General features: G+C 48.3%; 2 protein-coding genes across 7 annotated transcripts in view; both read left to right on the top strand.

The window, feature by feature from the left end:
* The window catches only part of TSPEAR (thrombospondin type laminin G domain and EAR repeats), a 129,868-nt gene that overhangs the window by 76,538 nt on the left and 38,748 nt on the right, over window positions 1-14,582 (top strand). The window lies entirely within an intron of this gene.
* Window positions 10,642-11,490, top strand: LOC150020636 (uncharacterized). 6 transcript variants are annotated; one of them, XM_090290612.1, is made up of 3 exons: window positions 10,642-10,815; window positions 10,894-11,205; window positions 11,296-11,490. In XM_090290612.1, the coding sequence occupies exons 1-3, from the start codon at window positions 10,642-10,644 to the stop codon at window positions 11,488-11,490; spliced, it is 681 nt and encodes a 226-aa protein (XP_090146738.1). The 6 variants fall into 6 exon arrangements, with proteins under 6 accessions (XP_090146738.1, XP_090147434.1, XP_090145527.1 ...); XM_090291308.1 differs by having other exon boundaries at window positions 10,642-10,852; window positions 11,132-11,490; XM_090289401.1 differs by having other exon boundaries at window positions 10,642-10,905; window positions 10,999-11,490.

Genomic DNA, 14,582 nt, shown 5'->3' with positions numbered 1-14,582 from the left:
GTACACTTCTTTTTGTGTGTGGACAAATATTTTCATTTTGTGGGGGGTACATACCTAGGAGTAGTATTGCTGGGTCATGGTGACTCTATGATTAACTTTTTTTTAAGTATATTTTATTGATTATGTTGTTACAGTTGTCCCAATTTCTTTTCCCTTTGCTCCCCTCTGCCCAATATGCCCCTTCCCCTCCAGTAATCCCACCCCCATCTTAGTCCATGTCCATGGGTCATGCAGTAAGTTCTTTGGTTTCACCCTTTCCTATATTATTCTTAACTTCCCCCTGTCTATTTTGTACCAACCAATTATGCTTCTTAATCCCTGCACCATTTTCCTATTTCTCCCCCTCCCTCTTCCCAGCTGATAACCCTCCAAATGATCATCATACCTATGATTCTGTTTCTGTTCTGGTTTGCTTAGTTAGATTTTGTTTTTATTTTTTAGCTTCAGTTGTTGATAGGTGTGACTTTGTTGTCATTTTAATGTTCATAGTGTTGATCTTTTTCTTAAATAAGTCCCTTTAACATTTCATATAACAATGGCTTGGTGATGATGAACTCCTTTAGCTTTACCTTGTCTGGGAAGCACTTCATCTGCCCTTCCATTCTAAATGATAGCTTTGCTGGATAGAGTAATCTTGGCTGTGGGTCCTTGCTTTTCATCCTGTTGAATACTACTTGCCAGTCCCTTCTTGCCTGCAAAGTTTCTTTTGAGAGATCAGCTGATAGTCTTATAGGCACCCCTTTGTAGGTAACTCTCTGCTTTTCTTTTGCTGCTCTTAAGATTCTTTCTTTATCTTGAACCTTTGGCATTTCAATGATGATGTGTCTTGGTGTGGTCCTTTTTGGGTCTAGCTTGTTTGGGACTCTCTGTGCTTCCTGAACTTATATGTCTATTTCCTTCATCAAATTAGGAAAGTTTTCCTTCATTATTTTTTCACATAGCTTTCAATTTCTTGCTCTTCCTCTTCTGGTTTCCCTATGATTCAGATGTTGGCACGTTTAAAGTTTTCCCAGAGGTTCCTAAGCCTCCCTCATTTTTTTCAATTCATGTACTGGTTGACTGGTTTTTTTCTTCCTTATGTTCCATATCATTGATTTGAACCCCAGTAACCATCCCTTCAACATTGGTTTTATGTGGATTTTCCTTTGTTTCATTTAGCACAGCCTTCACTTCTTCCCTTATGCGTTTGCCGTACTTAAGCGTATCTGTCAAGCCTGTGAGTATTTTATCACCAGTGTTTTGAACTCTACATCTGTTAAGTTGGCTATCTCCTCGTCTCTTAGTTCTCCCACTAGAACCTTGATCTGTTCCCTCTTTTGGGCCATACTTCTCTGTCTCCTCATCTTGACAGACTCCTGTGTTTGTTTGCCTCTGAGTCTTAGATAGAGCTGTCACACCTGTTACATTGTAAGGGGCGGAGCTTTAGGTATTTATCAGTACAAGGTGACCCATTTTACCATGTTGTGGCGCTGTATGTGGGGAAGGGGTCTAAGAGGGGACAATGCCTCTGGTTCAACACTCACCCCTTTTCCAGGCACTTCTCCCACTTTCATATGGGACTGGTGCCTCTCTAGCTGTTGCCCTGGCCATCATTCCCAGAGTGGGTGGGTCTGTGAATATTCTAGGACCATGGGGGCTCTGCTGAGAGCCTGCAGTTTCTGCCTCCACCCCAACCCCCACTGGTTTTCACAGTCAGAAGCAATGAGGCTTGATTTTCCCTGGTGCTAGGACAGTTAGCTTCGAGGTTTGGTGAGGAGCTGGGAACGCTCCCCAGGTGTCCCTCCCTACTTTTTAAAGCATGTGACTGCACTTTACACTAGCCTGCCAGCTGCCGCCACTGCTACTGCCACCACACCATATCCTCTCTGTCCCGGCTCCGCCCCTCCTACCTGTCTGGATGAGTATTTCTTCTTTATATCTTTGTTTGTTGGACTTCCATGCAGCTAGATTTTCTGGAACTTCTGGCTATCTCTAGTTTTGAGATAGTTGTATTCCTTCTTAGTTGTGGAGGGAGACACAGTGTGTCTATCTAGGCCTCTATCTTGGCCAGAATTTCTATGATTAACTTTTGAAGACCTGCCAGACTGTTTTCCAAGGTTGCTGCACCATCTTATATTTCCACCAGCAGTGGTTGTGTGATGTGGTTTCTCCTCAGCAACACTTGCTATTAACTGACTTTAATTTTAGCCATCCTCATGGGCTTGAAATGGTATAGCACTGAGGCTTTGATTTGCATGTCCCCGATGAATAAGTTTTTATGTATTTGTTTATTTTTTTGAGAAATGTCTTTTCAAGTTTTACCTAGTTTTTAATTGAATTACTTTCCTTTTTTATTATTGAGTTATATGAATTCTTTATATAATCTAGATAAAGTCACTTATCACATATATGACTTGCACATATTTTCTCCTGTTCTATAGGTTTTCTTTTCACTTTCTTGACAGTGCCCTTAGAAGTACAAAACCTTTTAATTTTGATGATGTCAGATTTATCTTATTTTTCCTTTTTTGCTTATATTTTTAGTGTCATAGCTTAGAATCTAGTGCCAAATCTGAGGTCATGAAAATTTACCTCAATATTTTCTTTTAAGAGTTTTATAACTTTTGCTCTTAATTTAGGTCTTTGACCAGTTTACTTTTTGTATATGGTATATTATAAGGTAAGGGTCCAATTTCTTCTTTTGCCCCATTTGTTGAAGACACTATTCTTTCCCCATTGAATGGTCTTAGCACATTGTTGAAATCAATTGACCATAATGTATGGGTTTATTTTTGGACTCTCAGTTCTATTTCTATCCTTATGCCAGTACCACACTGTTTTGATTACGATAGCTTTGTATTAAATTTTGATATTGGGAAGTGTAAGTCTTCCAAATTTGGCTATTCTGCACTCCTTGTTATTCCATATGAATTTAAAAATCAACTTGTCAGCTTTTACTAGGAAATCAGCTCTGATTCTGAGAGGGATTGCATAAATATGTAGGTACACTGGGGAGTATTGCCTCGTCGTCGGCAGCCATCCGTCTCGAGAGACGATGGCGTAGCTTCTTGAGAGTCTATCTGCACCGCCGAGAATGACTGTGCAGTCCGATTCGGGAGTGACAATCCCTGCCACACATGTTACAGGTGAAGGCAGATGGCTGTTGTTGCTGCTGCTGACGCTGCTTCCGCCTCGATCTTTTCTGGACCGCCTCCTCGTTGCGCGCAGCCTCCGCGCGTGACGTACCTTGCCTGACCGCGAGCCTCCAGGCTAGGCGGTCGTCTGCTTGTACTTCCCATGTGTTGAGATTGATGGAGCATTGTGTCATGTCCTTTTTGCAGATGTCTTTGAACCGCAGTTTTGGGCGCCCTGTCATCCTCTTGCCTTCTGCTAGCTCGCCGTAGAGGAGGTCTTTGGGGATACGGCCTGCATCCATTCTTTTGACATGGCCGAGCCACCTGAGGCGTCTCTCGCTAAGAACTGCATGCAAACTGCACATATTGGCTCGCTTCAGCACCTCGGTGTTGGGGACCTTATCCTGCCAGGCGACATGCAGGACGCGTCGCAGGCACCTCATGTGGAAGCTGTTGAGTTTCCTTTCGTGCCTTGCGTAGGTGGTCCACGTCTCGCTGCCATAGAGGAGAGTGCTGAGTACGCAGGCTTGGTAGATGCGCAGTCTGGTTTTCTCAGTGAGGCTGGAATTGTTCCACGCTCGCCGGTTCAGTCTGGCCATAACTGTGGCTGCCCTGGCGATTCTCCGGTTGACCTCCAAGTCGACTGACAGAGAGCTCGAGATGGTGGACCCGAGGTAAGTGAAGTCGTTGACAACCTCCAGGGTGTATCCGTCGATGGTGATGCATGGGGGAGTCCCCGTGCCTTGAGCCATAACATTCGTCTTCGTCAGGCTGATGGCTAGTCCGAACTCCTTGCATGCATGGGAAAGGCAAGTGACTAGCTGTTGGAGTCCCTCTTCGGAGTGTGATGTCAAAGCTGCGTCGTCGGCGAAGAGCATCTCACGGATGAGCACCTCTTTGACTTTGGTCTTGGCTCGTAGACGGGCCAGGTTGTAGAGCTTGCCATCGGATCTGGTGTGAATGAAGACACTCTCACTGCAGTCCTTAAAGGCGTATTGGAGGAGCATGGAGAAGAAGATTCCGAACAGCGTAGGCGCGAGGACGCAGCCCTGCTTTACTCCGCTGCTGACTGGGAAGGCCTCAGAGGTTGCGCCGTTGTAGGACACCGTGCTGTGCATGTTGTCGTGAAAGGACATGACCACAGCAAGCAGATGTGGTGGACAGCCAATCTTCCGTAGCAAGCTGAAGAGTCCGCTTCGACTGACCAGATCAAACGCCTTCGTGAGGTCAATAAAGGCGAGGTAGAGTGGTTTATGCTGCTCGTGACACTTCTCCTGCAGCTGGCGTAGGGAGAAGATCATGTCCACTGTTGAGCGGCCAGCTCTGAAGCCACACTGGGACTCTGGGTAGACGCGGGAAGCAAGGGTCTGCAGGCGGGCAAGAGCGACCCGGGCGAATACTTTGCCGACGACGCTGAGGAGAGAGATGCCCCGGTAGTTGTTGCAGTCGCTGCGGTCTCCTTTGTTCTTGTACATGGTGATAATGTTGGCGTCTCTCATATCCTGGGGGATGTAACCCTCCTTCCAGCAGAGACAGAGTAGATGGTGGAGCGGCTGTAGCAGGACTGGTTTCCCGCTCTTTAGGATTTCTGGAGGGATTCCGTCGCTTCCTGGTGCTTTCCCGCAAGCGAGGCGGTCGATGGCTTTGCCGAGCTCTGCCGCAGTAGGTGGGGTGTCTAGCTCCTCCATGACTGGTAGGTCTGGGATGGCGTTAAGAGCAGTGTCTGTTACGGTGTTCCTCGTTGCGTACAGCTCGAGGTAGTGCTCGGTCCACCGCCGCATTTGCTGTTCCTGGTCAGTGATGACCTCACCTGTCTTGGACTTAAGGGGGGCGATCTTGGAGGGGATTGGGCCTGTTGCCTTCTTGATACCCTCATACATTCCTCGTGCATTGCCTATATCGGCGGCTTCCTGAATGCTTCTGCACAGGTTTAGCCAATAGGTGTTGGCACAGTGGCGGGCGGTCTTCTGGACTTTGTTCCTGGCAGCCCGTAGAGCTTGAAGTGTACTGGGAGTGGGCGTGACCTTGTAAGCCAGCAGGGCCCTCCTCTTAGCCTCGATCACGGGTTCCATTTCTTCCCAGTGAGCCTCGTACCAGTCAGCGTTCTTCCGCTCTTTCTTCCCGTAAGCAATAATGGCGGAGTTGTATATGGCATCGCGGAGACGTGGCCAATTGGATTCGATAATGTCATCTGCCGCCACTCCCTCGCCGAGTGCATCTTCCATCTTGTTGATGAATTGCTGGGTCTTAACTGGGTTGCTGGCACAACTGGTGTTGATGCGTGGGCGACCCTTCATCTTGGAGTGGTGCAACCTCTTCGGCATTATGCGCACCTTGCTTACCACGAGGGCATGGTCCGTGTCGCAGTCTGCACTGTGGTAGCTGCGGGTGAGGAGGGTGCTGCCAATATCCGTTCTTCTGGTGATGACGAGGTCAAGCTGGTGCCAATGACGGGAGCGGGGGTGCCTCCATGACACCTGGTGGATCTCTTTGCACTTGAAGAATGTGTTTGTCACGCACAGGCCGTGGTGACACAAAAGCTCAAGCAGTCGCTGACCATTCTCATTGATCTTTCCTCTCCCAAAGTTTCCGAGGCAGGTGGGCCAGGCCATGTGGTCGGCTCCTACTCTTGCGTTGAAGTCTCCAAGGAGATAGAGAGCGTTACTTCTGGGAATCTTGGATAACGCTTCGTCCAGTGCATGGTAGAACTGTTCTTTCTCTTCGGTGGTGGCGCAGAGGGTTGGGGCATACGCGCTAAGAATGCTGACTGGGCCGAAAGTTGTTGACAATCGGAGGGTAAGTAATCTCTCTGTGCCTCCTGTGGGTGGCTCTATGGAGTTAACAAGCGTGTTCTTCACAGCGAACCCAACACCGTGCTGTCTTGGTTGGTCCGGAGACTTCCCTTGCCAGTAGAAGGTGTAGTTGGTTTCTCTGATAGTTCCGTTGTCGGCCAACCGGGTCTCCTGTAGAGCCGCAATGTCGATGTTTAGTCGTGCCAGTTCCCTATCGATGACAGCGGTTTTCCTGGCACCCTTGATCCACGGAAGGTCTGCAGTAAGTCCGGGGCACATGGTCCTGATGTTCCAGCTAGCGAGGCGAAGAGCCGGAGGCTTCTTTCTTGTTGTTTGCTTGGAATTAACTGGTGCGGGTGTTTTGTGGCCCACTTTTCGAGAGGCGCCTCTCTGATCCCCACGCACCCAGTGGGGCAGGCGAGCCATGGCGAGACGGTAGCTGTCCAGTGAGGTGCGATGACCTCTCCCACCGTCAGAGGAGACCCCTGGCGCTCGTTTCCTTCGCCAATCGGATGAGCTTATAACCGGTATCTGTCTCCTCCCGTGTTGAGTCGACATCTTGCGATGACGCTGGAGTGTCCTCTCAAGTGAAACTGAAGCTACAGAGCCTGGGCAGGGTGATATGGAGGGTCTGCTGTTGCCCATGCAGCAGACCCCCCCTCTCTTCGCAGCTGAAGGGTCCAAGGGAAAGACAAAGTCAATACAGCTTGGCTTCAGGTGCGCCGCAGGAGTTGCCGGTGTTGACTACAATGTCAAACCGCCTTAGGGACTCCGGCTCCGGATTTTCTGTCGGGGTTTACTCCCTTAGCCTTTCCCCTGAAGAGGTATGCCACAAGGCAGCGGAGGTTTTTTGGGGTCAGAGTTTTCCTTCTCTGATTTTAGAGATGTCCTTCCTCTTTCCTCCTTTACAGTCTTGAGGGCAGCATTTACAGGCTAAAATAGAAAACTGGCAGTGTAACCTTCTAAGCAGATACTACCAATACCCTGCTTGGGTATACTCACCCAACAATAAACATCTCTTAAATGTCCTCCAAGTGCCATGCCTCGAATTAGTAAATGGCAGTGCAATGGCAGCCAAACATTTGGATCAGTTTCACTAAGTAAACCACCAACACAAGTAGGTTTTTAAAACAATAGAATAGTGTCTCATTTTATTAAAAATAATAACTATTTTTAAGCAACTTACCAGCAACACTGAATAAAAACCTGGCTGTGTTTCCCACTGTTTCAATTGCTCCTCAGCTGGCTTTAACACAGTGGCGTCGGTTGGTCCCGCGCCCCACGCTTGCAAGTCCACGCGCCACCGCCCACTGATGCCGAAAGCGGCTTCTAGGAACGCGCCATGTTCTGACTCGCAGCTCTAAACGATGCGGACGCTAGAATATCGCGTCACAGACATCCACAGCAATAAAAAAGATCAAAATACTGATACACAAAACAACACAAATGAATCTCAAAAAGCATTACGCTAAGTGAAAGAAGCAAAGCATAAAAGTCTACATGAAGTTCTAGAAAATGCAAAATTATAGAGACAGAAAGTAGATCACTGGTTGCCTTGGGCTATGGGGCTAGAGAAAGGATGATACAACAAGACACAGGGTAATTTTTAGGGAGATGGAAATGCTTTAATCTTGATTCAATAGTAGTTATGCTACCGAAAAGCAATTTGGGGTCCTGCTGCCTGCCGCCACCCTCTAGGCAAAATTCCAGAAGCAAAGGTTTGGTGATAAAGAAAGTCTATCCAGTCACAGCTTCAATTACTTAAGCCTATCAATTAAGGCTAAACTCTAACACCTGGGCCCTGCTATCACTTCCCCCTGTTTTAATCACCTTATTTCTATAGGGCTAGTTACAAACTAAAACAGCATAAAATACAAAAACTACACAACTTTGGAAGAATGACAGGCTTCTGCCTCATAGCCTGTTCCCTCTAGAACACCCAAAGAATAATCCAGGGACCCTAGTTAACAATAGGGCCTAGTTAACAATAATAAGCCTTTTGATCCATGAACATGGATGTTTCTCACTGATTTAGAACTTCTTTAACATACAAATGATATTTTGCAGTTCTTAGAATATGAGTTTCACAGTTCTTATGCTCCTGAGTACTTGTTCATTTCATCTAATTTTATAAGTTATCGGTATGTTGTTATTCATAGTATTTCTCTATAATTCTTTTTATTTCCATGAATTGTTAGCAATGTCCCCTCTTTCATTTCTGATTCTAGTAATTTGAGTCTTATCTCTTTCTTTCATGATCAAGGTACCTAAAAGGTTGCCAATTTTGTTGCTTTTTTTTCAAAGAACCAGATTTTGGTTTTATTGATCTCTCTCTATTGTTTTTCTGTTCTCTATTTCATTTCTTTCTGATATAATCTTTATTATTTTCTTTCCTCTGCTTGCTTTAGGCTACCTTGACCTTCCTTTTCCTTGTCTTAAAGTGAAAGGTTCAGTTATTGATCTGAGACCTATAGGTAGTTAGAGCTATAAATGCCTAAGGAGTGCTTTAGCCACATTACGTATGTTCTGCTCTTTTGGTCTTCATTTTCATTCATCTCAAAGTATTTTATAATTTCCTTTTGGATTTCTTCTTTGACACTTTGGTTATTTAGGAATGTGTTGTTTGTTTTTTACATATTTATGAGCTTCCCAATTTTTTTCTTGTTATTAATTTCTAATTTTATTCCATTGTATTCGGGGGACATACATTGTGTTATTTCTATTATTTTTAACTTACTGAGGTTTGTTGTATGTCCTAACATATTTCTGTTCTAAGAATGTTCTGTGTGCATTTCTGAGGAATTTGTATCCTGCTTTTGTTGGATGGGGTGTGCGGTAGATGCCTGTTAGGTCCTGTTGGCTTCTAATGTTGTTCAAGTCCTCTGTTTCCTTGTGGATCTTTGGTCTAGTTGTTACAGCCATTATTGAAATGGGATATTGAAGTCTTCAACTAATATGCTTGAATTACTTATTTTTCTTTTTGTTTCTATCAGTTTTAGCTTCATGTATTTTGGTGCTTTGTTATTATTTACATATGTTTATACTTGCTGTATGTTCTTTATGGACTGGTCTTTTTATCATTAAGAAAGTGTCTTTTTTTTTTACCTCTAGTAACAATTTTTATTTTAAAGTCTATTTTACATGCTATTAGTGTAACCACTCCAGCTTTCTTGCAATAATTGTTTGCATAATATATCCCTTTCTATCCTTTAACTTTAAACCTATTTGTGTATTTGACTAAAATGTGCCTCCTGCAGAAACATATGGTTGAATCTTGTTTTTTTCCAGTCTAACAATCTCTGCCTTATGATTGGATTTATTCACATGTAAATTACTATTGCTGTATTGTCAATCTTCATTATTTAGGTGTTTTGTATTTGCAAATTCAGCTACTTGCTAAAATTGATTTCCAATCAAAAAAATCAATACACATGATGCTTTCACAGCCATTATTTCTCTGAGATAATAATATTTCTCTATTGTGGCCTGACTGCCATGCAGTCCTTTAGCAGAGGCCCTAGTCATACCCGTCCGAGGTCAGTGAAGCTTCAAACCCTAAAGCTCACTGGTTCCCCAACAAACCCTCTAGGGATCCCTGGGCTAACATTATAGAGTTCTGCAGCCCAGAGCATACCCGAAGCCCCAGCCCTTGTCCCTTCCAAGACTTGGCAGAGTACAGTGACCATAGGATGAGAACGTGAGGGGCCATGAACAGACATTGCTCAGCAGGTCACAGGGGTAGAACTGAGGTGTGGACTGCTACAGGCTGTGCAAGTGTCTGTGGGCCAGAGTCTGTGGACAGCCAGGCCCTGACACTGTACATTCACTATGACAATGTCTAGGAGCTGGCAACAGAGGGATGGCTCACACGTCACCACATCCTGATGACCTTTTGCCTGTGCAGGGGGCTTCTTGAGGGAGGAGACCTTGCTCTGATTTTCACACAGGGGCTTCAGGAGTCCCTGAGGACCCTGAGCAGGTGATATCACCTGAGCTGTGAGGAGAGGAGGAAGGTGTGAGCATTGAGTACTCTATTGGGGAGGATTCTTTGAAAGTTCAAGGTGCAATAATCCAAGGCATTTGCCCATCATGGTCATTCCTACTGTGCTAGGCTGGGTCTGCACCCTGTTGCTCTCTGTGAGCCAACCTCCGTCCCCCGAGGAAAAATTTTTTTCACACCTGCCTGCCCCAGCGCTCACTCCCAGTAGACACACGCCCCTCAACTCCCACTACAATTGGCTTCATGAGCCCACAAAGTGCATACCCCTGTGGCCAGGCCAGCGGAGCATCATCCCACCATCCACAGCTGACCGCCTTTCCCTTTTTTCAAAGATTCTGGGGTCGTCCCATCCTCCTCCCTCCATGGGAGAAGTTATTTTTATAAGAGCAAACCCCCATGGGATGGAGAAGAGCGCTGTCACTTTCAGAAGAGCCTGATTGCTATTGTTCCTGCAGAAGCACCACCAGCAGGTCTGCTGCCTTTCCTCTGGGGACAAGGATGGCCCCAGGTCTACTCAGGAGCCTCATAGGCAATGGCACTCACAGTGAACCTGCGATGCTGAATCATAGCACAACATTCAACACCAACAAGGAAGGGAAGGCTTCACCAAGCCTGCTGCCGGGGCAACACACACACACCCGGGAGGGTATAAAAGATGCCAGTCCAGGCATTGCACACACACACACGCACTCACACACACACATATTCACACCCTACTCAAAACCCACCGCCCACCATGGCTGCCTCTACCCTGTCCGTCTGCTCCAGTGACCTGCACTATGGCAGCCGTGTCGGCCTGCCTGGTTCTGGTGACTCTTGCACTGGCTCCTCCTGTCAGGTGGACGATTGTCCAGAGAGCTGCTGTGAGCCCTCCTGCTGCGCCCCCAGCTGCTGCCAGCCCACCTGCTGTGTCCCCAGCTGCTGCCAGCCCACCTGCTGTGCCCCTAGCTGCTGCCAGCCCACCTGCTGTGTCCCCAGCTGCTGCCAGCCCACCTGCTGTGTCCCCAGCTGCTGCCAGCCCACCTGCTGTGTCCCCAGCTGCTGCCAGCCCACCTGCTGTGTCCCCAGCTGCTGTGACCCAACACCCTGCCAGACCCTCGTCTGCACCCCAGTGAGCTGTGTGTCCAGCCCCTGCTGCCAGGCGATCTGTGGGCCCAGCCCCTGCCAATCAGCCTGCACCAGCTGCTGCACACCCTCGTGCTGCCAGCCCTCCTGCTGCACCTCGTCCCCCTGCCAGCAGGCCTGCTGCGTGCCCGTCTGCTGCAAGCCCGTCTGCTGCACACCTGTCTGCTGCAAGCCTGTCTGCTGCACACCTGTCTGCTGCAAGCCTGTCTGCTGCACACCCATCTGCTCTGGGGTCACCCCCTGCTCAGCCCCCTCATGCTGCCAGCCCACCCTCTGCCCCTCACCCTGCTGCAGGCCCTCCTCCTGCATGTCCGTCATCTGCGGCCCCGTGTGCAGACCTGCCTGCTGCGTGCCCGTCTCCTCCTGCTGTGCCCCCTCCTCCTGCCGGCCCAGCTGCTGCCGCCCGGCCTCGTGTGTGTCCCTGATCTGCCGCCCCGTGTGCTCCCGCCCGGCCTGCTAGGTCCCCAACTCATCCCAGAAGTTCTGCAGCTCCCAGGGCCAGCTCTGACTTCTGAAATCTTTGGACCCTGAGCCCCCTCTGGGTCTCCTCCTGCCCCTAATCCACCCCCCTGTCAGACTGGGCTTAGCCCTCACTGCCCAGACCAGCTTCGAGTTTCCTCTAGGCCCTGCATTCTACCCAGTGTCCTCCTCTGTGACCTGGTTGATGCCAGTTACTTTGTCCTGCCTATTCGCAAATAAAGTCATTGTGAGTCCCTCTTTGAGGCCTGAGTACATATCTGTGGGGCCATGGGGAAGAGCTTAAGGAGGTTGTTGTGGCATGTGGGCTGGGTCACTTCGAGAGCTGGCCTTGAGATGCATCCAGGGTGACAGCATCAGTGGGCAGGGCTGCCAGGCCCTCCCACACTCTGCCCAGATTTCCTGTGGGATTAGTCTCCCTGCAGCTTCCTCTGCAGGGGATCCTGCTCACCTAGGAGACCCCCAAGTTCCTCCTGGACACCTCCACCAGTGAGGGACAAAGGGGCCACTTGTTCAGGCCCTGGACTTTGCACATCAGGGACTTGGGGCTTTGCTAGGGATGAAAAAGGTTCTGTTTAATAAGTCATCTGCCTCACAGGCATGAAGCCCATCCAGGTTCAGCTTTGGGCGAGCTGGTTCCAGGCACAGGGCAGGTGCTTCCTTCTGGGTGAAGACACTAAGAGGGTGAAGCCATGTGGGGTGACAATGGAGCTTGTGTTAGGATTCTTAGAGAACAGCCAGTAGGATGTATGTGTGCGTGCATGTGTGTTTGCATGCGTGCGTGCGTGTGTGTGTACGGAGAAATTTGTTTTGAGCATTGGCACACGTGACTGTGGGGCCTGGGAAGCAGGCCGCAGACACAGCGGAGAGCTGATGTTGCAGCTGGAGTCCAGAGCTGCTCCAGAGGGAGAATTACTTCCTGCTCTGAGACCTCAGTCGTTTCTCTGAAGGCCTGTGCCTGGTTGTGTGAGGCCTACCCTCACTACAGAGGGCAATCTGCTTTACTCCAAGTCTTCCGATTTAATGTTAATCTCTTCTAAGAAATACCTTCTCAGCAACGCCTAGATGTGTTTGCTTGCACAACTGCTGGGCACGATGGCCTGGCCAAGTCCACATGTCACAGAGACCACTAGTCCCGAGGTTGGGGGAAACTTTGGAAATGGCAGGGCTCACTGGGTGCTCTCCTCAGGAATTTAAGTGTTAAGGCAGGTCCCCCTCTTGGGAAATACAGAGGAGGACCGTGCTGGACAGGCACATCACCAAGCCTGGGCTGGGCCATGGTGGCCCCCAAAAAGGAAGGGCCTTGGCTGAGGGGCTTCAAATACTCTCTGACTCCATTTGAGGGAAACAGTGCTTGGTGATGTCATGATGTACAGACCCTAAGTCCCATGGAGGGTGCTTCCTGGGCCCAAGCACTGTCCTCACCTCCAGGATGGCTGGCTGACCGCTTGCCTGAGTTCCCTGTGGACGTCAACCCAGCACCCTCTGGAGTGAGGTGCAGGGAGTGTCCTGTCCTTTCTCTCCAGCCCTGGTGTCGGCTCGTCTCTGAGGACGGCCACACCAGCAGCGCAGCCTCTGTCTGGGTCCTGCGCCTCCCCTCCTCTGTCCCGTCTGACTTGACTCTCCATCTCTGACGCTCTCCTTCCCCACAGGGTCACACAGGCACCCTCCCTCCCTCGCGGTTCTGCCTCTGCTCACTCTCAGGTCCCTCTCTGTGCACAGCCAGCCGGAACCTTCTAGAGAGTCCACCTCAGCACTAATAACAGACCCCTTAATTGGCAGCAGGCCCCAGAGGGACGTCCCAGCCCCCTCCCCACCCACCGCTCCTCTCCTGGCTGCTCACTCCCAGAACTTTTTTTTTTTTTTTTTTTTTTAAGTATATTTTATTGATTATATTGTTACAATAGTTCCAATTTTTTTTCCCCTTTGCTCCCCTCCGCCCAGCACCCCCCTTCCCCAACAATCCCCTCTCCAAGTCCATGCCCATGGGTCGTACATACAAGCTCTCCCGCCTCACCCTTTCATATATTCTTCTTCTTCTTTTTTTAAAATTAATTAATTAATTAGTTAAATATTTTAACAATAAAAAATAACAATTCCTCCCTCTCAGACTTAAGACCCTTTACAATCTTATAAAGGACAATGGATGAAGGTCTCGAGCTCCTCTAGCTGCTTCAAGCTGGACATGGTCGTCGTCCTACCTACCCGTGGGTCAAGAAATCCCTAATAAGAGTGGGGATGTGGAGGGGAGGGTGGCCTTCCCACAAGGGGAAGGATCGTGCAGACTCCAGGTTGGTTGGCTGTCTCTGGACAACGGCATGCTTGGTTTGACAGGCTGGCATCCTTGTTGTATTCTGGGGGCAACAGGGTTAAAGGACATCATTTAATCCGTAACCACTAGATGACAAAAGACAGGTATTAATTTTTCAATGTCCCACATTAGGGAAAAGAAGGGCTTCTTTGGAGGAAGGTGTGCCAGGTACATCTCACCTGTCCAAAACCCTTTTGCCCATTATACTTATTTTGGACTGAGGGAAATATTTTAGGTTTCCCCCATCTCAGGCCTCTGGGCTTTTTCTGTCCAAGCCATTAGGATAGAAAAGAGAAACCAGTTTTAAAGTGAAGCCCACAGACCACCCCGTTCTTCACCAACCCAGCCACTTAGTTCAGCCAAACCATTGAGTCTCAGGAGGCAGCAATGCAGACAGGATTAAGTGAGGCCTATGCATACAGATAATCACTCAGGTAATGAGATTGTAGGCTTATGCCCTCTGGTTCAATTTTGCTCATTTGTTTGTGTTGTTCATTAGTTTCCTGTAACAGGTGACAGCATAAGGTAATTTTCTTTTGTTGCCTGGCTTATTTCGCTAAGCATAATTCTCTCTAGTTCCAATCATGTTGTTGCAAATGGTAGAAGTTCCTTCTTTCTTTCAGTACTTATTCATTGTCATTTTCCCCCTTTGTACTCGTGTTCCTCTCTGTCTCTCTGTTTCTTCATCTTCTTAAAGCAGACCCTTTAGCATCTCTTGCAATGCTGGTTTGGTGGAGATGTATTCTTTTAGCCTTCTTTTGTCT

Source organism: Furipterus horrens, unplaced genomic scaffold, assembly GCF_987537825.1.
Source record: "Furipterus horrens unplaced genomic scaffold, mFurHor1.1.pri manual_scaffold_1, whole genome shotgun sequence".
Classification (NCBI taxonomy): Eukaryota; Metazoa; Chordata; class Mammalia; order Chiroptera; family Furipteridae; genus Furipterus; species Furipterus horrens.
This window is presented reverse-complemented; position numbering and strand designations above follow the sequence as displayed.

Bases quoted from the DNA above. Each gene is read 5' to 3' on its own strand.
- LOC150020636 (XM_090288048.1), top strand. From the start codon at position 10,642: ATGGCTGCCTCTACCCTGTCCGTCTGCTCCAGTGACCTGCACTATGGC. The intron at 11,263-11,295 runs GTCACCCCCTGC...TCATGCTGCCAG, and splicing joins GCACACCCATCTGCTCTGGG to CCCACCCTCTGCCCCTCACC.